This window comes from Elephantulus edwardii, unplaced genomic scaffold, assembly GCF_000299155.1.
Source record: "Elephantulus edwardii isolate Elephantulus edwardi_28Jun2011 unplaced genomic scaffold, EleEdw1.0 scaffold00010, whole genome shotgun sequence".
NCBI lineage: Eukaryota > Metazoa > Chordata > Mammalia > Macroscelidea > Macroscelididae > Elephantulus > Elephantulus edwardii.
In genome coordinates, this window is record NW_006399760.1 from 7,075,614 (window position 1) to 7,100,600 (window position 24,987).

Consider the following 24,987-nt stretch of genomic DNA (forward strand, 5'->3'; position numbering starts at 1 on the left):
CAGGAGATCAGAAGATATATTGCATTGGAAAAGTTTGCAGTCAGGGAACTTTCCAAATACTGAGGAACAGTGCTGTGAATTTAAGGGCAAACGTGGCCTCATTCAGGCCATCATCCTTTTAATCCATTGCTAAGCATCTGAGAGCTGGACAGGGAATAGGTATGACAGAAGCAGAATTCATGTCTTTGAGCTGTGTTGTTGGAAAGAGTACTGACAATCTCCTAGACTTCCAAAGGAACAAACATGTTTTGGAAAAGGTACAGTCAGAGTGCTCTTTGGAGACAAGATTATAAAATTTCATATCACATACTCTGGGAATTTGCTATGAAAGCCTATTTCTTGCATAGGAATATCATGCTTGTTAAAGTGGAGGGAGGATGAAAGATAGGGAGACCCTCAACCAAATGAATTGACAAAGTGACTGCAGAAATGGGCTTGGGAGTGGCAGAGATTGTGAGGATGACACAGGATAGGATAGTGTTCAGAGCTGCTGCTCATATAGCTGCTATGTGTAATACTTGAATCGATGGCCCCAAACAATAATAATCCATCCCTTTAGAACTGACCATATGGCCAGGTGGGAGCGTGTAAATAAAATGAGCCTTTGAGGTTCCACCTGCCTTCTTTAGCTCTCCTGGTTGTGTTGGCTCAATGTGCTTCAAGTGTGGACACACAGCTTGTCAACATTGCTAACATCAGCAGCAGCAGTGAGACCCATATAAGAGACAGAGCTAACCAGATTATGGAGAGACAATGGCAAGATGTAGTGAGACAGATCCAGAAGCAGAGACAGAGGGTTTGCTTGCCTGAAGGAAGCTGCTTTTTTTTTTTATTTGTATTGCTGGACTTAACCTAAACTTTCACTGTGTGATACACTTTGCCTTCTCTTCCCTCAAACTGTTGCCTCCCTCCCTAAACTTATTTTCCTAATAAACCCCCCAACTGTGAGTAAAGAGATTCTTGAAAGTTTGTGTGCTCATTTGTGATGAGTTCCAGAACTAGTAATTAGAAGAATTAGTTACAGCACTGTTGGGGGACCTGCTTGGCTTTTAGGCATCAGTTTTATACTGTGGATATTGATGTTGGAAACAGTACCCATTTGTGGAGTTAGCAGAAGTCAGATCTGCCCATCTCCACAGTCTCTTTGTTCCTTTCATAAATAGTCTCTAAAAGGTAGTTTTGTCATTTTAAATACATTTCAAGCTGCCTTGACTCCATGGCTGGTTACAGTGAGTTATTAGTTAGTGTCTTTCATGATGAGACATTGCACATTGTAAGTAACTGATTTTTCCTCTTATATTCCTAGTCAAATATCTTTTTGCTAACTAAAATAGCTTCCAATTGCATGCGTAATGAAATCTCTAAATACTTGTTTTAAATCACAACTTTGCCTTTTTTAAAAGAATGATCTCTTCTTTTTAAAAGACCATCTGCTTTCAAATGACAATGGGTTTCATAAGTAATTCTGAGAAGAAAAACAGTTATTATACTTTAACACATTCTTACTAGAATAAAGGATAACATTTAGCTACTATTTAAATTCATTGAACACTGTTTGTACAGTACCCAAAGATCAAACATGTCATTATAATAAGAGTTTCTATAAGAGATTACTTTCCTCCTGGCTCCCAAGGTGAACAAGCAGACCTACAATACTTCAGTTAAAAAAAAAAAGTCACATAAGAGTGTAATTTGAATATATTTCACAATTCATCAGGCTTATTTTCATACCAAAATCAATGCTTCCAAATTTCAAATCCGTGCTTTTGTTTTTGTTATACAAAATAGAAAACTATAATATTTGTAATTAAAAGAGCAGAAATAGGGTTTTCTTAGTTCCATCCCATGGAGCCTTTATAAAGCATCTACTCATGTAAGAGTAGAACCATACTCTGTAGAGTTTTTAAAGGTTGGTATTTTGGGATTAAACTGTCAAACCTTTCTTCCAACACATCTGTAGGTGAATATTAACCTCAACCTTTAGGCTAGGAGAGAGACATGTAACTGCATCATTTCACCTTCCCAATAACAATGTATTGTTTCTGCAATGACAAATACATGAAAATATGTTGAAGTAGAGGTATATTTAATGTATTTTACTCTTTACAGCTGGAGATTTTTAAAATAATTTACTGTTTGAAACTTTGAGTTCCTAACTTTATTTTTATTTCTTAATATTTTTAATACTTTTAGAATGAGTTCTTTAAGATTTAAAGACATTTCTCTTTTTTATTCTCTCAATTTCCTTTATATATACCATTTTCTTTTCCTGAAACTCATTCCAAGTAACTTGGAATATTACTTGAATTACTTGTTTAAGTGTCTATGTTCTTGTTATTATTTGTCATCAGGTCGACTATGTCTCAAGCAATCCTATGAATGACTCTGAATCTTGCCCCATCCTGAGCCAACTTCACCATCTTTGACACATCATACCCTTTTGCAACCATCACTGTGTCAATCCATCTCATCCAAGGTCTTTTTCTCCTTCTCTGACTCTCCACTTTTCCAAGCATGATGTCCTCCTCTAAGCAGTAGCCTCTCCTGATAACATGCCCAAAGTAGGTGAGCCAGAGCCTCAAGTCCTTCCAGTTTGCCTCCAAGGAGCAACCTGGTTTCAGCCTCCCCACTAGAGATCTGATTATTCTCTTGACAGTCTTTAGTATGTTCAAAATATTTAAGCAGTTATAGTTTATTATAAATAATAGAACTTTGATCAAGCTGCTATAGACATAGAACAACATAATAAATGAAAAAATGTAGTAAAATAAATACTCATTATTTAAAAGGCATAATATTATGCTACTAAGAAATATAGAATGTGAAATAAGAGCTGAAAAAGAGATGAGAAGTAGGAAAAATAAGTATATTTAGCAATAGAAAGTTTCACTCATGTGGTAGTACTCTGAAACAGAGGGAATTAGTAAGACAATGACTATCACACTGATTAAAATGGTGGATAGCATCATAGACATGAGTGCAATAGATCCATAATTCTAATACATACAAAAATATAATATTGAGTTCTTAAATAAAAACAAAGAAATTACATAATAGGAAGATGGCAAGGCATAAAATCTTTTTAAATGATTATTCATAAAAGGATTATGGGAGGGAGCTCTGTTGATATAGTTGAAAGGGATCGTGCTTCTAACCCAAAGGCCACAGTCTCTAATAGTTCACATCCTTCAGCCACTCATTAGGAGAAAGACGGTCAATCTACCACCATGCAATTCATAGTCTCAGAAACACAACAGAGGGTCTGGCATGAGTCAGTTTTGACACATTGGCAATGACTTTTGAGTTTCATGAAGACCTTCAGGGTCTACGTTTTGAAGATCAAATCATTGTCCTTATTTGTTTCTCTTCTAAGAATAAATATTTTATTCTGAAAAGAAAATAGTTTTTCTTCAGGATCTTTACTTTTTGCATGAGATCCGGGAACATAGTTGTATCTAGAAAGTTATTTTGCCATTGAGTGGTAACCGATCTCTCTCTGACTCTTCAGCAAATTTTCAGAGGCAATTACTTTCAAGGGAAGATATTGTCTATCCTCTTGCGGAGCATCAAGTGAATTTGAACCTCGTGCTTTTGGGATTGGGATTGTCGGGCAGCTTCTTACCACTAGGCCACCCAAGCTAGAAAAACTGGCAGAAAATTGGACTCTGACTTTAGATTATGGATCTGTGGTTTTCTAACTGTGACTTTGAGCAAGGTACTTCAGTTTGATTAACAGTCATGATTTCACTTGGCTTCCTACATGTTGTACAGGCAAATTGCTTGACTAGTGACAAGGAATTTTGCTGCCAACACAAGGGTAAAATGTTCAAATCCACTCTCTTTTCTGAGGGAGAAAGAAGTGCAATCAACCCATGTGTGGTTTACTGCCTCTGAAAACTCATTGAAAAGTCACCTATGGGTTAGTTCAAACTTATCAAACCAACTCACCCAGCGGTGCCATGGAAGAAAGATCTGAGAATCTACAGGGAACAAATCGCATCCTTGAAAACCCTATGGAGTACAGTACTACTCTACATATACCCAGGACCAGGAGTGAAACCCAGACCTGGGATCCGTAGCTCATGAGACGCCATGCTCTAACATAGAGCTCTATCTCGAGACCCTCTACCTAAAAAGTCACCATGACAAAGAATCAGCTAAACAATTAAGATAATAATGATTTTTATTTTAGCCAAATGATTCTTTTACCATCCACTTAAAACCATAGGAGGATGGAAACTGGTAATAGAAGTAAAATATTTGGAAGAAAACCCTCAATTAGTTATATGATCCAAAGGTCTAATTTATTTTTTACACATTTTCTTTTTATTTCACAACCTTAAAGATAGTGACAAACACGCAAATGGTATTTAAATAATATATGAATGAACTGTCTGACAAAATTAGCACCTCAATATTAATTCCTTCACAATAAGTGAATACTGCAGATTAGAAAATTAACAAGATCATAGCAAAGGGATTACTTATTGGGCTCCTCTCTAAGATGTGCTGTGAACTAAAAACAGGGTTTTTTTCCCCCCTCACTGGGACTAATAGTGGCTATGTTATTTCATTATTTCAGCTTCTGATAAAATTAAGAATTAAGTTCAGAAAATTAAAAATGGCCTAAATTAGGTTACAAACATATCTATATATTGTTGTTACGTGATGTTGAATCAGAATTGATTTATAAGTGACCCTCTAGCAGGAATTCTGAAGCTATAAGTCATATGAAGGAAGTCTGTCCACCTTTCTCCCACAGGGCAGTTGGTAGATTTGAACTGCCTGTGTCTGTATTGTCAGCATTGCTCTTTGCCTAATAAACAACCCATAGCTAACTCCAGTAGGCTTTCAGAGTCAATTAAATTGCTTCTTCAGTTTTCTCCCGCTAAGCAGCTGTTGGATTTGAATTGTGTGCCTTTGGGACTGCAGTACAGTTTCTATCTGTCTTTCAGAAGACCATTCAAAAGCTGGTAGAACAGTGTATGGATAGAGAACTGCAAGAAGTTCAAGCAGTATTTAGAAGAGGCTGTGGCACCAGGGATAGCATTGCTGATGTCAGATGGATCGTAGCTGAAAGCAGAGAATATCAGAAGAATGTTTATTTGTGCTTTTACTATGAAAAGACATTTGACTCTATGGATCATAACAAGTTGTGGCTAACCGAGAAGAATGAGAGTTTCAGAACACTTAATTGTGCTCATGCATAACCTATACCTGGACCAGGAGGCTGTTATGTGAACAGAGCAGGGGAACACTGCATAGATTGAATAAGGATGACAAGAGTACAATTGATGCCTTTGAATTGTGTTGTTGGAGAAGAGTATTTATTATGCCACAGGCTTCCAAAAGAACAAATGGTTATGTCTTGGACAAAATGCATTTAAGAATGTTTCTTGAAGGTAAATATGATAAATATTCATTTCACATAATGAAGACATATAGTTAGGAGAGGCTGTTTCTTGGAAAAGGACACCACACTCTAGAAAGTGGAGGGTCAGGGAAAGAGAGGAAGACCTTAAATGAGATGGATTGAGTAACTGCAACGTTAGACTCAACTATGTCAGAAATGATAAAGATGGCACAGGATAGGACAGGCTTCAGATAAGGTTGTTCATAGTGTTGCTATGAGTTGTATTTGTCTCTATGACACATAGTAACAAAAACAATAGTTAATACCACTATGGGTTTGAGGATGACACATGTTAGACAGGGTGGTTGTTGTTCCCAGAGTTGCCATAGGTCATAGTTGATGCAACAACCGCTAAACACACAGTAGTTCAAGGTTTGCTTTTGGCTGCCAAAATGCCCAATTTGGTGAATTATCTCTTCTTTTGCCATTTAAAAAAAAAAGAAACTGAAGTGTCTGACTTTTTGCTTTTGAGTTGTTTTCTATATATTTTAGAGAGTAGGTCCTTAGCAGAAAAAACATCTCTGAAGCTTTATTTTTTTCCAATTCGTGTGATCTCTTTCTCTTATCTTTAACAAAGTCTTTTAATGACCACAGGAATTTCATTTTTAGAAGTTTATAGTTATGTACTTTATCCTGTGTTTTCTCTGTGAATTGCAGCCACACTTTTTTCCAATGACACATAAAAACAGCATTAATTTTTTCTGCAAGTGGATATTCAGTTTTACCAGTACTAGAGACTTCATATTCACTGAATGGACTTTGATCCCACACCAAAGTTTAGATATTCATACATAGATGGATTTACTATAAATTCTCAGTTCTGTTTCATTGATCTATGTACTCTTGGCCCTTGATTTTATTCATATCTTATTCAATGTGTAAATAGACTTCTGGTTTATCACTATAAAGTATATCTGATCTGCTTTACTAATGTTTAGTATCATTGAAAATAGGATTAGAATGATCTGCCTCTCCCATTTTCTTTCCTTTTAACTTCTATTTAAATCTGAACATACAGATGTTCTCTTCCATATGCAGATGTTTTATTCCATTTTATTTGAAATGTCATGTTAAATATTTCTAGTTGGAGTCCAGAGTCATCACTGATCTGTTTGGTTGAAACCTTAACTGTTGTCAAATAGAAAAGAGAGAGCTATTTGATAATATTTTTCCTTGAAAGCATGTTCTTTCAATTGAAACTATGAAGCAGATTCAAATATTTTCTTTCACACTGAAGGTCAGAGTCTTATGGTAAAGACCAACTATGGGAGGAATTGGTATGTGTGTTAAGCCACAATATAATATTCAACGGTTTATTTGCTCTTTTGAAATGTTTTCAGTGGTCTGTTAGCAAACTTGTAAAATGAATATACAAAAGACTTGTTGACCATAATAAAAGAAAGTTTGGGGGAAAAAATTCTCTCTGGTAAACCATCCAAGTGTCAAGGAGTTTTTGTATATTTGTTTTTGGTTGTGTTTATTTTTTTCTTTTTCCATATGGAAAGATATACACAAAGTAATAGTGTAAATTTTTAAGGTGTATTTATTGGTTATAATTTGGTAACTTTTTAATTCTATGGCAAAATTATCTATTCAAATAAATGTTTGAAAACTGTGTCTTTGTGTGTTTCATGTACAGAATTTCTGAAAATAGATGGAGATTGAAAATGATCTTCATCATATTTAACTGTTTACTTACTTTTTCATCTTTTAAATGACAGACTAAAATGAATACGTTGCTCACCATTAGAATAATGATGAGTTTAGAATATTTGCTGCCCCTAACAGAAGCAATATCAAGTGATGACAATCTTGTCCTTACTACATTTTCCTGTTTGTTTTATTGTGGTGACTTATAAATTATAGTGTTGCTGGAAGCTATGGTACAAGTATTTCAAATTTTAAAAGGATAACCTTGGTAGACAGCAAAGCTTCCAGATTAAGATTAACTGGGAAGAAGGATTTGAGAATCTAGCGCTGTATAAAAATGACTCATGAAATCAGATGGCCTAGTGGCAAGAAGCTGCATTGCAATCCTGAAAACACAGTTCGAATTCACCAGTTGCTCTGTGGGAGAAGCATGGACAATCTCCTCCCATGCAATTAACAGCCACTGAAAACCCTCAGCTATAGGTTGGTTCCAACTCTACAGTACACCACCACCACCACCACCACAACAGGGAAATCTTAGCAAAGTATTTTCTCATCTAGTACTGGATATTGAGTTTCATTAGAAGAAACTGAAATTACACATAGAGAAGAGTTATAGTATCAATTTCCATCCAACCCAATGATATGGATGATGTAAAGCATTTGAGACATTCAATTAAGGACAGGGCACATAATAATTTATAGAAAATAGTTGAAAAAGTCCATTAGTATTGGGGATATAGAATATATGAGTATGGATCAAGGAGTGTCAGAAATTATAAAAAATAAAATGGAATGCTTGAAGATAAATGCAGTAGATATTAAATGAGCTTGCATGAATTGGTATTGACAATTTTTAGCTAGGCAATCATATGATCTACTATGCTAGGAATTACAAATTAAAGATGAACATTTTCCCATTCATTGTCAAAAAGACAAGATCAATTCTGAAAGACAAACATCACTATGCCTAAACTTACAAAGATGTAGGAGCTCTGCTGCCATAAACCATAGAGTGTTGTTCTGCTACCTCAAAGTTTACACCCAACTGGCAGTCAGAATCTACCAACAGTTCCCAGGGAGAAAGACAGGCAGTCTTCTCTCATATGAATTACCACCTCAGAAATCCATTGGAAGGTCAGCTATAAATCAGCTCCAAGTCAACAATAATGAGACAAAAATACAAATATTAAAGAAGCTCAATACAATTAAAAAACCAAGGCCAATGACTGACTGTTGGATAGTTCATTTATTTATCATATCCAAATTTGAATTGACACTAAAAGAAAATTTTAAAAGTCCATGAGACTCAAAGTACAATCTTGTACACCCACTCCTTGCAGTCTAGTTGGAATGGACTCATAGAGACCTTCCCACGGACACAGCATTTGGCAGATTTGCTGCAAAGGACTTCTTTAAAGTTTTAGAAAGCAAAACTATTCACCATGAAAACTAAAGTTGCTGAAACCTATGACAGTGATGACACCTCACTGGTACAGTTACTTTCCACGAGAAAAGAAAGCTAATCACATGAGGAATTTAAAAGCAGAATGATTTCCAGCACTGTTAGCAGAAAAAGAAGTCAGTCATACATGTCTGGCCTGAAGCCTGAGGGAGTTTAAACACACAAGTGGTGACAAGGAAAAAGAAACGGGGTCTGTGCCAAGGAATGTGGATGATTTTTAATTATTGAAAAGGAGCTCTGGTGGCAAGATGCATTATATATTGTGCTGCTGAGCTAAAAGTTGGAAAACACAAGTGTTCCTTGGGAAAGAGATGGTCAGTTTCCTCCCATAAAGATTTGCAGACTTCAGAGTCCAGTACAGTCATAATGCATCAGAATTGACAAGATGGGAGTGATCTTTAAATAAATAAATAAATAAACCCAAACCAAAACCACCAAACACACAAATACAAAATAAACGGTCCATTGAGATTGAGCTAGGATCAACTCATTGCTGACCCTCCGCTAAATTACAGGAGACTGCTCATCTTTCTCTTATGGATTTCTTCCTAATGGATTCCAACTGGCAGAGATACTGTCTTTGGGCTAACAGCACAGGTCTCTACAGACTACACAGAAATGGCAAGGACGGGAAGCTTTGATCACTTAAGCCAAAGAAACTAAACTTAGCCAGTATCGCAAATGAAATTTAAAGTCGATTCTTCACATGATCTTCTATATAAAAGACAAGTTTATCTGTAAATTCGTTTTGACACTGTGAGACTTTAAATGAAGAAGCCATTTGAACCTGCTTGAACTTCTAAACAGCAGAACTGTGGACAATAAACAACCGCTGTCCTAAGAAGCTAGCTGTGTGTTAATTTGTTACATGACAACAGAAAACCAATATAAATCTTTCGAATCTACGCAATGACATCACACTTAACAATATGTTTTTAAATGTGTGTGTGTCCATGTTACATGTGAGTTTGTGACAGAAAAAAGGCTGAAAGTATTGTTTTGTCGATATTTAATTCAAATGCATAAATAAATCACATGTATATGTAATTTTTTTTCTTAGTGGCAAGAAGCTGCACTGCAATCCCGAAGGCCACCAGCAGCAGCTCAGTGGGAGAAGGATGGACAATTTCCTCCCGTGTAATTAACTGCCTCTGAAAACCCACGAGAGGGTCAGTTATGGGTCGGTTCTGACCTGAAGATAAACAACAACATCCCTTTTACAATGATTTATTTTAAAAAAAACACCCAAAAAACAACAAAAAAACCCACCAAACACCACAAACAAAAACCACCAAAAAACACAAACATAAATACATTCTTACAGAAAAATGAGTAATTTTTTTCTTTCCTGCTGTCATTATGTCTGTCTGTCTATCTTATGTAGCATATTCATATTCACTTTTTTAGCATATATTGCAAAACTAGTTAGTAATAGTCATTTAAATTAATTATGCATACATTGAGTAGCAAAATCTAAATCTAGATCAGGTAGTGGAATGAGAAGCTGCAGTGTGAGGTGGGCATGCTGAAAATACTACCTCTACTTATGCATCAGAGAGTTGGACAATGACTAGGGAGGACAGAAGGAGAATTGATGCCTTTGAGCTGTGGTGCTGGAGAAGAATATTGAATGTACCATGGACTGCCAAAAAAACAAACAGATTCATCCTGGAGAGGGTTAAAACAAGCTACTCCTTGGAGGCAAGGATTCTGAAGCTTTGTCTGACATACTTTGGGCATGTTGCAAGGAGGGACAGGCCCTTGGAGAGGAACATCATGCTTGGGAGGGTGGAAGGACAGCGCAAGAGGGGAAGACCCTCTGTGAGATGGATTGATTCAGTAACTGGGGTAATTGGGATAGGTGTGTCAGAGGCAGTGCGATTGGCACAGGATAGAGCAGGGTTTAGGGCTGTTGTACATAGGGTCGCTATGAGTCACAAACGACTCGACAGCACATAACAACAGCAACAACACTAACAGTCATCATCCAAGAGCCTTATACGATGAGAGAGTGTTCACTTGTAACTTACTTGCTGTAGGAAATCTGACAAGTAACTTCTCTTAGGAGTACACCATGAATGGTATTTAGGCAGGATAATGACTAGCATATATAGCTTCTTTGTACAAATCAGAAAATGTCCCCTTTTCATCACAATTTATTTCCATTTACAGGAGAATAGAAACATTAATGTCATCTACTTCCTTTATGTCACATGCTCTGCTAACAATCTGAACAACTGTGTCTGACATACTGGGTAAAACTGCTGTCAGGATCAAAGGAGGTAACTTATGAAAAGTCAAAGTATAGCATCTGGCTCATATTAATCATTTATTTTACATCAGTTATCATCATGATCATAAGAACCATCTTCCTTAACATGGTAACCATAATGCACTTTCTATTCCACATGGTTAATAGATACAAAACTTCTAAGTACATAAAAGTAACAATCATTATTCTACCATGTATAAGTGCTATTCTTTAAAAAGAGTTTTGAATCATTCATTCTGGTTTGACCTTCTGCTGAGAATTTGCCTCCCTATGGCAGATACACCGAATCAGAATCCACAGTTTAACCATATTGCCAAGTGATTCTTCAAGAACCCTAGATCTTAGAGCATGCAAGTTTATACTGGATGACCTGGAGATCTCTTTAAGCTGTTTATTCTGATTAAGTGTATCTGGGATGGAAAGGCAAATTTTTAGGAAGATTGTGGAATAAACTGGATCAAATCTTTGTCTTAATCCAAATTATTCTATAATGTCTATACAGAAGAAACAAAAATCCCAAGAAGTGAACAAGAAATCATCTCTTTTTATAGTTAAGTTACATGTTATTTTATTGCCTAAGTCAATTCCCAATTAAGAATGAAATATTGGAATATTGCATTTAGTGCCTTAGTGAAAAGGAGTGGTCCTGACAACCCTACGGCTGAGAGTTTGAATCCATCTGCTGCTCTGTGAGAGAAACATGGACAATATCTTCCAGTGTGATTTACTGTCACCGAAAACCTGCTGGAGAATTGACTATGAGTCATGTCTGATTCAATGGCACACAGCAACAACAGCAGGTAGATTATTATAATCTAATATAATTTAAGGTACACTTGATGGCTGACTGATGGGATTTTTTTGTATCATAAAAGATACAGCCAATGGGTCTATTTTACAATGTCACAAAGGATCTCTTCTATTTCAATAGCATACAACAACAATTGCCTTTGCAGAAGGAAACCATGCTTGGTTAAATAGAAAGTCTGGCTGTGGTATATTCACACAGCGGAATATTATGCAGCACTGAAAAAACCTCATGAAATATTATACAAAATGGATGACCATGGAGGACATTATGCTGAGTGAAATTTCTCAGTCACAAAAACATAAATACTAATGTATAATGCCACTGTTATTAAACAGGACTGATGGGATTTGGGTGGAAACTAAGAAAAGAAGGAATAAATAATATATGTGGCATAGGAATAGATGAGGGAAAAGAACTGTATAAAAGAAATATATGATTAGGTATTATTGGTATGACAAGAGTCCAGAATTTAAAAAAAAAAAAAGAGTCCAGAATAAGAGCTGCATGGTAAAATGGTCTGTACTGAAAAGGACTGTATAACAATGAAAGAACTTTTTTTTTTCCAAAGAACAAAGTGAACTTGGGAAGAGAGGAAGAGGGCATGGAGGAAAATGTGCAGCAATGAATGAATGGAAACCCAAGTTCTTTATAAACATAAAGTAAAATCTCAACTAAAAAAAATATAAATAGAAGGTCTGCAAAAAAGAGAACGAATTCCCAGGGATTCTCAATTGTTTAGCAACACTGCTACAGACCTTCAATGGATTGACACAGAGGGCTCAAACACAATGATGATTGTGAGGATCCACTCACACAGGATGCAGAGTGTTTCATTCTACTGTACAAAGTCAGTATGATTCAGAGTTGACTCAAAAGAACTTACCAAAACAGAGGTGAAAATTGATGTTAGGGCACAAAACTAACAATATAGATTTGTTCCTGATATAAATGCTATGACTTAAAAGCAACTGTGATACACTGTTCAGAAAATAATGGTAACTAGAGAAAGAGTCCAGATTTGATATTTACACCAAAGCTGGATGGTGTTATAATGATGATAGGAACTGGCCTCCGTGCATTATGTCATAAGACGAAGTTCTAGTGGCTGAATGGGAAACTGGACATCCAACTGTCAGCACATGGTTTGAACTCTCCAACTGCTCCACTGGAGGAAGAGTGGCAGTGTCCTCCTAAGCAATTTACAGCCTCTGAAAATCTACTGGAATTTAAGATAGGAGTTGGTCCAGACTCCATGACACAAAACAACAACAGCAGATCACAAAGAAGCAAGTAGTTTATTTTCTAAATCCCCATGGATTGGCATTTAAAAAAAAAATAAATAATGGGCAAGACATCTACTAGCAATGACCAAAAAAAGTCACTTGTTTAAGAATAACATAGTTAAATTATGTTCATTCTTAAGGGTTTAGTAAAATCATTGCAGATCCAGACTTTCTTTTTCATTGGAAATTGATTTTGTCACACCATTGCTTAAGGTACCTAGAACTCAATAGTATTCATATAGTAATATTTATTATATATTTCTGAAGAAACTAGCTGAATTTTTAATCATCATATTATTCTCTCTCATTGTCATTGTTGTTGCGTCAGATGTGACTCATAGCTGACTTTTCAGCAGATTTTCAGAGGATGTATATCAGACTGAAGGTGATTGCCCAGCTGTCTTTCCTGTTGTAGACTTGAATGACCCACCTTTAGGTTGGCGGCACATCTCTCTTCCCCCTAGGCAACCAGAATGAAAATTAAATAGATCTATAGGAGTCACGTATTTATGGCTCAGACCAACCTTGCCCCAGGAGAAAGAGCTAATGAACTATTTCTATAAAGATTACAATCAAGAAAATCCTATGAAGCATTTCTACTATATAAATCCAGGGGATTGTCATGAGTCTGGTTGATTCTACAGGAGCAAGATTGTTGTGTTTTGTTTTGTGATTTGTAGTAGGAACTCAGGACATTGTTTGGTGTTCTTATTCTAATCTTGTCATTCATTAGTTGTGAGACGCTTAGTCAAGCAACAGCCTAACTGTAAAGTAGGTTTTTCTTCTTTTTTTCCCTTTTTTTATGAGTATTATAAATGTTTAAATAAACAAATTAGCTTGGGACTGTTAATCTAGAGTTCTGGTCATACTGTGATTATGAGCACAGTTACTAACAGAAAGGTCAGCAATTCACATCAACTGGTTTCTTGAGAAATAACAATATGGCATTCCACTTCATGAAGAGTTATGACCTTGGAGATCTATGGGGAAGATCTTCTCCACCATACAAGATTGCTGGGAATTTGGAATGAACTTGACAGCAGTAGATTTGGTTTAATATGAAACGGCTACAAAAATAATACAAAGCTCATTGCTATTGAGTTGGAGCCAACTTATCATTCACCTTCCACTGGGTTTAGAAGGCAATAAAGCCCTAGGGAGGAGACTGCTGTCTTTCTGTTGCTGAGTGACTGTGAATTCAAACCTCTACAGAAGTGCAGCATTTGGGTTGACAGCACAACTCCCCAAAAACTAGGCCACCAGAGTTCCCTAAGACACACAAATCATCTGGGTAATATCTCTTTACGAAAGGTGAAATTGCTAGGCTTATGGCTGAATGTCGAATTCTAAGAGTGCTTTATACTAATAATTACTTTTCTCTAGGGGGCTCAGTCCAAGGATTTGGGAAGTGTTTGCTTGTTTGTTTGATTTTCCCTTTGAAATAGAATACTAGGAAGATATGAGTCAGTTAAGGGATTCTGCCTTCTTGTAGCTGATCCTTCAAGGTTGACCAGTGAATAATTTAGACAGATATTTTCTCCTAACGGTGTCTTTCTTCAGTTAAGAAATAGAAGCCTCTTGAACTGAGTGGATTTAAATAAACCACATCCACTGAGTTGGTTATTTCTAACTTTAGTCCTTCTTTTCTCATTCTCTTATGAACTTTTCTCCACAATAAACAATACCTCCTGCCTGTAAAGAAATATAAGAAAGCTAATATTACTGGTTTTTATAATACAGAAAAAATAAATTTCAACTCAAGTCAACTCTGCTCCCTGAACATGCACAAGATCATTATAGTAATTCATAAAACAAGGGGAGAACATGGAAAGATATTAGTATTAAAAATAAGTTCTTAGAAGATAGCATCCTTTAGTGCTTCATTTAGCAAAATATGTCATTTTAGAAGCACTTCTCAGTGAAAGTCAAATGTAAATTTTATACACTGACTATAAAGAATAAAACATCCTCCAGGAAGAAATGTGCTCACCCATGAAAGGCAAGAAGCCTTCATCCTCAGCCCCAAATGCTAGATTAGTTGTGGATAAATGGTGGATTGAATAGTTTCCAAGACATCTCCTTCCTCAGCCTTCAGCTTTGTCCCCAAAGAATCTGGCAGGAGCGTTTGTTTACAGTGTATCATCCATTAAGCCAAGCAGACTTTACCAGAGTTGTCCCTAGAATTCATCTGTTTCATTTGAAGCCCTTTGGACCCTCAGTGAGATGGATTGGCATAGTAGCTACAAATATGCACTCAAATACACAAAGGAAAGTGAGCATGAGACAGGACAGGACAGTGCATCCTTCTGCTGGACTGTGAGTCAGAATTCAATATCACCAAAAAACAAGTTTTTATTCACCATCGCACCCAGTTATGTAACAAAAATATGTGAGATGAGCCTCAAAATCCTAGCCTCCCATCAGAAACTTAGTTTTACCCTTTGCACATGGTCAGAAGGGACCAATCCTTGGACATCATGCTTGGAAGGGCAGAGGGACAGTGAAGGAGAGGGAGACCCTGGATGAGACAGATTGACACAGTAACTAGGGCAAAGGGGGTTAGTATGTCAGAGTCAGTGAGATTGGCTCAGGATATAGCAGGGTTCAGAGCGTGTACATAGGGTCACTAAGAGTCGCAGGTGACTCAATGGCACACAACAACATAGTGCCCAGTCCAGGTTGAGGTATATGATCTCTTTTTAGTCTTTACTCTGTGATTTTTAAATTATTTGGCCAAAATGCAGTGAGTTCTTGATTGCAAAAGGAAAGTATTTTTTAAATTGCTGGTTTGGCTTTTCTTGTGTGAATTGTATTATGTTCGGTTCTATCACTTATGCCTTCAATCAATCTTTGTTGAAATTCTCAAGGCCATTTCTAGTCACTGCTTAGCACACTGTGGGATAGATAAGGTGGAATGTCACCCTTCCACCCCAGACCTATCATGGCAAGGGGATAAATCAATGTAAGCCAGACCAGTTCAGTACAACCTTGCATTTCCCCCACCTTTCTCTTTTCCTTTCATATCTACTATTCAAGGGCTTTGTAAGTGAGAAGTTCTTTATTACTATTATTAAAGGAAAGGTCAGGGATTTCAGACTCCACTGCTAAGGAGTGACGCCTCAGAATAACATGAAGAGTACAATGAGATGAATTGAAAAATACATAAATTGTCCTCATGGGTTGCATGTGTTTTTCCTTTAATATTTGGGATTATTTCAGCTTCCCTGTCTAACCAAAAGCTTACCTTTGTGGTTTTCATATATTAGCTCCTTGCAAAATGACCTCTAAATCATGATTATTTAGAAACAAAACCATGTTTCTGTTTACTTTATTGTTTCTCTAGTCTATTCTCAATGCCCAGTGCCACGATCTATATTTAAAAGATATTATCTGTTTGCTAATAACATCCCATCTGACTTCCATTTTATTTTTCTGACCTCTGTCAAGATAGAAAGTTTAGAAGGAAACTATAAAAGGAAGTCAGCTGTATATCCTAGGGGAAAGGTCGCTGCATGGATCTCAGAAGTTCATTATCATCCAAGTCTCTAAATAAAGTTTAAAATTTCCTTTAATGGAAATATGATAGAACCAATAGGCAATTCACACAGAGTCATGTCTAACCCTAATAACTTAAAGCCCTTTTCATTTTTAATAAATGCTTCTACTGCCATTACCCAGGAGACTTGTTATTTTTACTGCATTGTTCAATTAGAACTGATGACTTCCAAAACCAGTGTGAAACAACCCTGTTGGGATGATCTGCCATGTGTTTAAACAATACCTTACTTTAAATTAGATGTCCTGAGAGGTTCCTCTTAGGAGTTGGTCCTTTTCTACCTCAGCATTTCAATATTAGTGCGCGAGTTCAAAGAAATGTAAACTTTTTACTATCGCAACAAAATCTTTTTCTTAAAAATAATTTTTTTAATTGTGAAACAAAATCTTACACAATTATCAATAGTTAGAGAGGTACTGAAAAAGAAAAAAGACTTCCTCAGGTAAGTCATCAAAAAATTCATGTTTATGAGAAAAACAAGATATTTTTCTTATAAAACACTGAACTTGAATCCTCACTTTCCAACTCAGGAGCTTGGAAAGCTCAGCATGTCATGTACTGTCATAAACTCAATTTCCTCATTCATTAAATTGAGATTATAACATCTACACTTCAGGACTGCAGTGTCATTAAAATGATGTTATTCACTTGATCAATTATAGTAATGCATTTTTTTTTTTAAGACTCAGGCATTTTCACATTAGCCAATTAGTCAATATGATGATTTTGGAAACGTTCCTAGAGCCACTTGCCCTCAAATTACCTCTGTATCAATTTTGCCAGAATGTTTGAAAAGAGACATATTCAGTCATTCCAAACTGTAAACAATTTGATATAGTACATGTGGAAGATTAAATTTATCTCTGGACTCAACTTCGAGCAAATAAAATCAACAGTCAGTTAGGTTTGAGATCTATCACAAGGGGACAATCAGGACCATCTACTAAAAGGCCTTCAGAATGAGGTAGCTCGTCACAGCCTGGACTTCTAAAATGCATGGTGAGGTATAGGGTATAGTGGAATTTTTATTATATAACAGGTGAGTCGCAAACGACTCGACGGCACATAACAACAACAACAACAACAGGTATTGTAGCCTAGTCTGTAGAGAATTGGCTTGCTAACTCAAAGGTGGGACTGTAAGAATAATTGAATCTACCATCAATTGTGTGGGGAAAGATAGACAGTCTTCTCCTGTGTGATTTGCAAGCACAAAAAGACCACAGAGGGTCAACTGTGAGCAATTCTTGTTCAATGACAATGAAGTTGAGATTTTGAGTTTTGATCTTATTCTAAGCACTTTAATGTATGGCAAGAAATACCATCTTCATTGTGTAGAAGTAGTGAAGGCACAGAAAGGATAAGCTGGCTTTCCAACTCCATGAGAGAGATAAACTTTGGAGCCAAGCATTTGTGCTAAGCCATGGTAATTCGCTGTGCATATCACCGCTAAGGACATGGATGGAGATAAGGAGAATAAAGGGACTGTGACAAATCATATCTACTGTCTTTAGCACTAAAACAAAAACCAAATCCACTACCATCCTCTTGATTCTGGCTCTAGTCCATTCCTCAAAGGATTAACCCAGGCTGCAAACCTTCACAGCAGGAAACTGCCTCATTGTCTCCCGAAGAGGAGCTTGAGGGTTTGCAGCCCAACACTTAACCTACTGTTCTACAAGCTGAGTTACTAGGAGAACTCCATATTGCATTTGAAAAACTAAGAGTTCTTTTGAAAATACTCACTGTTGCACTTTCTCATATGTGTTAGTTTTGGTCAAGGGGTAAAGGGGTCTAGGCAGAATTATGTTGGGTGTAGTTTCTAGAGAAGTAATTCTTTTCCTGAGAAACATAAAGAGACTCAGTTTGCACTTTCTTTTTGCTCTATTTACTTCCCAGCTTTCAGCCTGTATAGGAAATTTCTACTTGATGCAGTGGAGTAGCTACTGTGACTATGAGGTTGGCAACTAGAAGCTCATGATGGCAAAACTAAGAGAGAGAAGTCCAGTGCCAGTTTGGAATGACTCTTACCAATCCTGAATTTTCCACTTTTGCAGATTTTTGTGAGAGGAAAATAAATTGTAACGTAACCTACTGTTTTGGGGTCCTTTTCTCATACAAGGTCAATCCAATTTTAACCAAAATAGATATATTTAAAGAATCCTAGGGAAAAATTGTTTTGTGGACTATAGTCTACGGCCTCATTCAGTCACCTTTTGTCACGAGTACAGGGATAGCTGTTATATATGTGAATACTTTGTGGGCTGTGTCACTGCATTTAGCCACATGCATGCAGTTGCTGTTAGGTGCTGTCAAGTTAACCACAGCTCCAAGTGACTTTATAAACAGCTGATCAGAACTTCGCCCTCCTGCCAGCTGACCTCATGTTCTCACACATGCTCAAGTCCATCTCATTGAGGATCTTCCTCTTTTTGCTGACCCTTCACCTTTCCCTTTTCACCACAGTACCTACACGGATTGAACTCTTTTACTACAGAGTGGGATGGATACAGAGCAATTTAACAATCACAAACAAAAATACACAAAACTGTGCAATAAAGATCACAGAGTTCAAAGTTACTACAATTAATAAAATGGACATGAACTGAAAAAACACAAAAGGTTTGACACAAGCTAAAAACAGAACAAATGGAGGCAATGTACAAATAATCTCAACAACTACTCAGGTTATTAATATCACGCTTTCATACAGTTGTTCTGTTTGTTTTTTTAACTTTTCTTTATTGGCCAGTGAATCTTATTTGACACAATGCCAGTTCTCTACACAGTTTTCTACAGAAGGGTGGTGCTGGGTCAAAGAGAAGAAGGAGAAATAGCATGGCTAATACTGCTAATACCTTTCTCAGACAGGAAGAATCTAGTGTTAAGTATAATAACATCAGTCTCCGAGGAAATATCAATCAGTCAGAGCTGATCTTTGGAAAGAAAGTATCATTTAGCATTCAACATAAAAATCCTAGAAGGAATTAAATTCTGAATGTCTCAAAATAAAAGTCTCTTTCAAGAACACTTTCCGACCACAATTGGTAACAGGCTTTCATTTCACAGATAAACAGCTCTACATTTCCCTCGACAACAGCTCTGGATAAAGGCGCTGAGAAGAAAGATGGTGATTTCCCTGATTAGCTATTCTCATTACTGCAGAAGAACCAGCGGTGGTTGGTAGTAGTTAGGATACTGGAAAATTATTGAAAATAATGTGTAAAAATCAAGATTTTTATTTTTAATATAGGACTAAAGACATTTACCACACAAGCAAGGGCAAGCGTATATTTATTAAAATCCATCAATTCCATGTTTAAATGACTCATCAAACAGTCAAGTACAAGTTGGTAGTAAAGAAATCTTTTCACACACCGTATTACTGCTGTCAGTGAAAGTGAACAATTGCCTCTTGGAAAACTAGACTACATCCCTAGAGCTTTGTGATTAGACAACCACAGAAAAGAAGAAATTTAAATTCTCAACTCTTTAAATTTTATCTTATTTCTGTAAATTCTTGTTTTTCTTTATGTATATTTGTTTTATCCAATTATAATTTTTCTGGCGTTTCAGTTACTCATGTTTTGCTATAAAGAGGTTGAACATTCTCAATCATATCTATTTATATCTTGTTAGAATGCTGTCCCTTTAGAATCTTCACAGTCCAATGTTAGATTGGCTTCTCTACCACTTCGAAGGATAAATATGTTTAGAAAAACTAGCATATTGAAGTTGCTGTTTTCATATAATATTCAGTGGATACAACATATTTTATCTTTAAATAAAACACAGTAACATGTTTCAGTTCATACACTGAACTCAAAATTGCCCGTTTGTCCTAAGAAACAATCTTTAAGGTTTTAATTTTCTCGTATTTATCTTTAACATCGAATGTATACATTGCTATAATTATAAAATTATGCAATTGCTTTGCATAGATCCATTACGACTCCATAAGAATAGCATAAAACAGCACATTACAAAGCACTGTGATTAGGCAAAATGGTAATTGTGAACATCTGGACAGAGAAATTTAAATTTTAAAAAGTCTAATATTTTTCTGAAAGCTTTTTTTCTACACCCATCCAGATTGCAATTGGTACTGACTAAAACCATTTTTTTCCAAACAGGCTAATTAAATGTTCATGCAAATGTGCTGCCCAGATTAAATAACCAGGTAGAAAAATAAACCTCTGTCCTTGTTATGTGGCGACATTGATACAAGAATAGGTTTAGTATTGCCATTAAAGACACTCAACAATTTTCATGTTATAATAGCTACAATAAGGAATGTTTTTCAATTGAACACATGAAATTTTATTGGAGAGAAAAATAACCAAATACATAAAAACTGCCAAAAATATCTTAAGCTGTACGGATTTTTATTTCACAAACTCACTAGGCAGAACATGTATCTATTTTTAATTAACTCATACACAATTTCTAACTTGAAGCTTCAGTGTGCTCACAGTTCCCACTTCCATGAACTGAGGGACCCACTGTTGTCTCCTAATTCAAGCTAGTGTCAACCTTCTGGGAGGGTAGTTGTCTGTTGTTCATTGCCTTCAAGTCAAGTATGACTCAAAGCAACCCTACAAACAAAAGGCTAGAAGACCCTCTACAGCTATCAATATTTATCAAAGTTCATGGAGTTTCCGGAGGCAATTTGTTTAGGAAGTGGATACCACTTCCTGCTATGTGGTAGAGTTAATCAATCTTGCAGGTATATTTGCTAAGTTCCTGTGTTTTGGATTGATCCCTTTATAACACTGGCTTCAGGTGAACTTCTTACCAACAGTTGTATAAAAGAAAGAAAATATATAAAATGGCACACATGAGTAGTCTTTTTTTTACAACAGAATCATCTGAGATGCTCCTTATAAGTGAAGAATAACAGTCCTACTAATTTATCAGGGATTTATTTGGGTAGCCCAGGAAAAAGAACTTATACAAGCACCAGATATAATTCCCCTGCATATTGGCTGGGAAATTATTTACCATTCTAGTGTTTTCATGTGTAACCTACATTTAAAATATTTCCCATAATAGCACACATCTTTACTATTTTATTTCTCTGTGAAAGTTGATTAATATTAGTAGGGTAGATAGTGAAATTATTTCACAATGACAAAGATGCAGTTGGATGGCCAGTTCTAATTTATCAATAGACAAGAGAGTGGTCAGGGACCTCAACTCACAATGTCCACAGAGAGATTCGTCAGGGACCCACCAAGCCCCTATCTCACATGTCCTCCAGCAGTCAGCAGGGTCCCCATCACACACTGTCCACAGGGAGGGGATGGGGCCCCATGTGAGTGGACACATGCTTCTCTCCTTTCCTGAAACAATCTTGTGCTTGGAGCAAAGGCTTCATCTCAAGGTAAAAGGGAGCTAAGTATCAGAGTGCATGGTACACTATGTGTTATCCAAAATAATAACCTACATCTGGTATAATCCACTGGAGTGTATGTGCTTGAGACTAGTGAGTGTAGGGGGGTGGGAACTTTGTCATCTCCGATTTTGGTATATATAAACAGATTTTTTTTTCCTATCTAGGATTCAGTTATTATTTTACATTTCTCCAGTCTCTTCTCTACAAAAGCTCTAGTCTGATACCTCTAATAATTTTTGTCTTGAGCCCAACAAGAACACCACTTTTCTCTATTGCTTCACCAGCATGAACAGAATTCCTGCTTATACATGACACACAGCCGTTTTCCCCCTACTGCTTTTGACTCCTGCAAGGCTCTGATATAGAATGCATAATCACAATTTTTGTTATTGTTTTAGTCATTTTTATCATTATACCATGTGTAACCATATGCACAACACTAAGATTTCCTTTATTCTCTTTTAGTTTTATTAAGATATAATTTACATGTGACACAATTTACTTATTAGAATACAAAAGGGTTTTTAAGAATGCTCACAAAGCTAAACACAATTATCACGTTTTTTCACCCTCAAGAGAAACTCCTTAGTCAATTAGCAACGATTCTCCTTCCCTCCAATTGCTCCCCCACAGTCCCTAGTAGCAATCTCTTTCCTTACTCTTGATAAATTTGACTATTCTGAACATTTCATAAGGAGGAAATAATACAATATAGAGCTCTTAACTTGCTTCTTTCCATGTCAAACAACGACTCAATTCAGTCCCTCAAAACAGATCAGACTCATAGGTAAACCTCCAGAGGGTTTTGAGAAGCTGTAAATCAGACAAGAGATGGCCATCTTTCTCCTGCTGAGCCACTGCTGAACTTGAACATCCAAAGCCCCCAGAGAGGCACGTCTTTGAGTTACCAAGACAACTGCTTACAGACCACAGCACCAGAAATTCTCTCACGTTCCCTTTAGCATTTTCAAGGTTCCCCCTGACTATAGCATGAACGACAACTTCATTCCTTTGTACAGCTAAATACTATTTCATAGAAAGGCTTTACCAACTCTAATTTACTCAGTAATTTTTATTCATATCTTTTGTCTCTTATCATGCTTAGAATCTTGTCTATGCAACACTGAGTATAGTAAATGGTTTCATAATTAAAGGAATGAAAATTAAAAATCAACTTTCTTCTTTAGAAGTGATTCTTCTAAAAATAAAGGTGATAGATGCACTTAATACAAATAGATAAGCACATAGATGCCAAAAAAACCTATTAAAATACCACCACAGATAGAAATAAAATTAATCCATATTACCTCTGCTTTCTAAAGCTAAAGTTTACATCAGACTTACATAGTTTCTTTCAGCAATGTAAACACGCGGAAAAAAAGAGAAAATTTCACTGAATATTATAATATCCAATATATCAGACTGTAATCATAATGGACCATTTTCCCTTGATGCTGCAGCTAAATTTTGAGAATGATACTAACACACTGGCATGCATGAGAAGTACTGGAACTGGAAGTATTGCTATTGCAAGTGGTACGACAAATAATATTAAGATTCAGGGGTAGAACACATGTCTTATAACATGGGATATTAAAAATTCAGCAAACTTATCTATGGATATATTAAAATTTAAAATTTTGTTATACTGGCATTTTTTATGTGGGCTATATGCCAGAGAAGTGAGTAGATTATAAATCAGACAAAGATATACGACTACAATTAGTATCCATGTATACCAAGGTTGATAAATGTAAAAGAAAATATTCCAATATATATGGACATATAGACACAATTTCAATCTTGCCGATTCAAAATCAAATGTGCTTAATTAAGTTAATAGGGCATTAAGATCTTAACGGAAGTAATACAACGTAAGCTTGATTGTTGTTCTTCCTAGATTTTCTTTGTTTCAAAGTGTGTAAAATAAATTATTAGGCAAAGACGTATTCTTTTTTTAGTGCTATTTTAAAGAGTTGGTTTTGTGGTTTTTCTGCCAGTGGCATTTTTTCCAATACTATCGCAATCACTGTGACATAATGAACCTTGCATTTTCTTCTCTTTGTAAATTAACTCATGCTGCACAACTTTACTTCATACTTTCATTCATATGTTTATTTTAAAGGTAAAAAACAAATAAAAGATTTCACATCTTTTGGACTACTTGAGAGGGAAGGGAAAAAATCACCCAAAACAGTAGAGATCCATGAAAACAACTTCTGTTTAGCTTCACTTGTAAGGTAAATTTAAAGGTCTGAAAACCTTTCTACTCACAGGTATCTAAAGACTCATCTGAATCATCTGGGCAGTCAGGGTCTCCATCACATAGCCAGCTCTGTGAGACGCAAGTCACATGGTCGTGGCAAAGAAATTCTCCAGGATCACACAATTGCTGATCTGTAAATGTAAATGTTTCAAAATAAAAATGAATGATTGGAATACAAGAGCAGAATCAAGACAAAATGTGAGGAAACAATACATAAGAGGTACATGAATATGAGCCACATTTTCTGCTTAGCAACAAAAGTAAACTTTGTTTCATTTTTCTTCTAGACTATTAAACATGCTAATTCAACAGACTTGACTTTGTTGAAATAAGACTTTGCTGTAGAAGAAGTTAAGAATTCTGTTTTTTATTTACAACTGGAGGCTTCATCTTATCATAGAAGACATACAGATAGCCCAGCGATGAGTTTTATATAAAATGTTGTTCCAAAACAGAAGCTCTTGAGCAGATTAATTTTGGTTTTCAAAAAGTGAAAAATCAGTAACAAGAGTTAAATATTGTAATTATAACTTAATATCTGAGTATTGAATTCTTAATCATCCACCAGGGAAATTAAATACTGATACTGAGTCGTCGAGGGTCTGCATCAAATGGATACCTCACATCACAATATTTTCTTTCCTTTTCTCCAATGATCTCCCATGTGTAAACTTCTGCTATATGAAGACAAAATTACTTTCTATGGTTGATTATGTCTAAAAAGCTAAATTAACTCCTGTTGCTGTTGTTAAGTATCATGAGTCATCTGCTACTCATAGTGACCCTTTGTAAGACAGCCCTAAATCCTGCTCTATCCTGTGTCAATCTTATTGTCTCTGACTCACCTACCCCATTGCCCCAGTCACTGGATAACGT

At 36.1% G+C, this 24,987-nt stretch overlaps 1 protein-coding gene across 1 annotated transcript in view; it reads right to left on the reverse strand.

Annotated features, from left to right (window-relative positions):
* Positions 1-24,352, reverse strand: part of LRP1B (low density lipoprotein receptor-related protein 1B) — a 2,414,068-nt gene extending 2,389,716 nt beyond the window's left edge. Inside the window, exons 1-2 of the mRNA XM_006880809.1 lie at positions 24,325-24,352; positions 24,120-24,242 (exon numbers count right to left, since the gene is read on the reverse strand). Coding sequence (XP_006880871.1) covers positions 24,120-24,242; positions 24,325-24,352 — 151 coding nt within the window. The remainder of the gene's footprint in view (positions 1-24,119; positions 24,243-24,324) is intronic.
* Between the last annotated feature and the right edge of the window lie 635 nt (positions 24,353-24,987).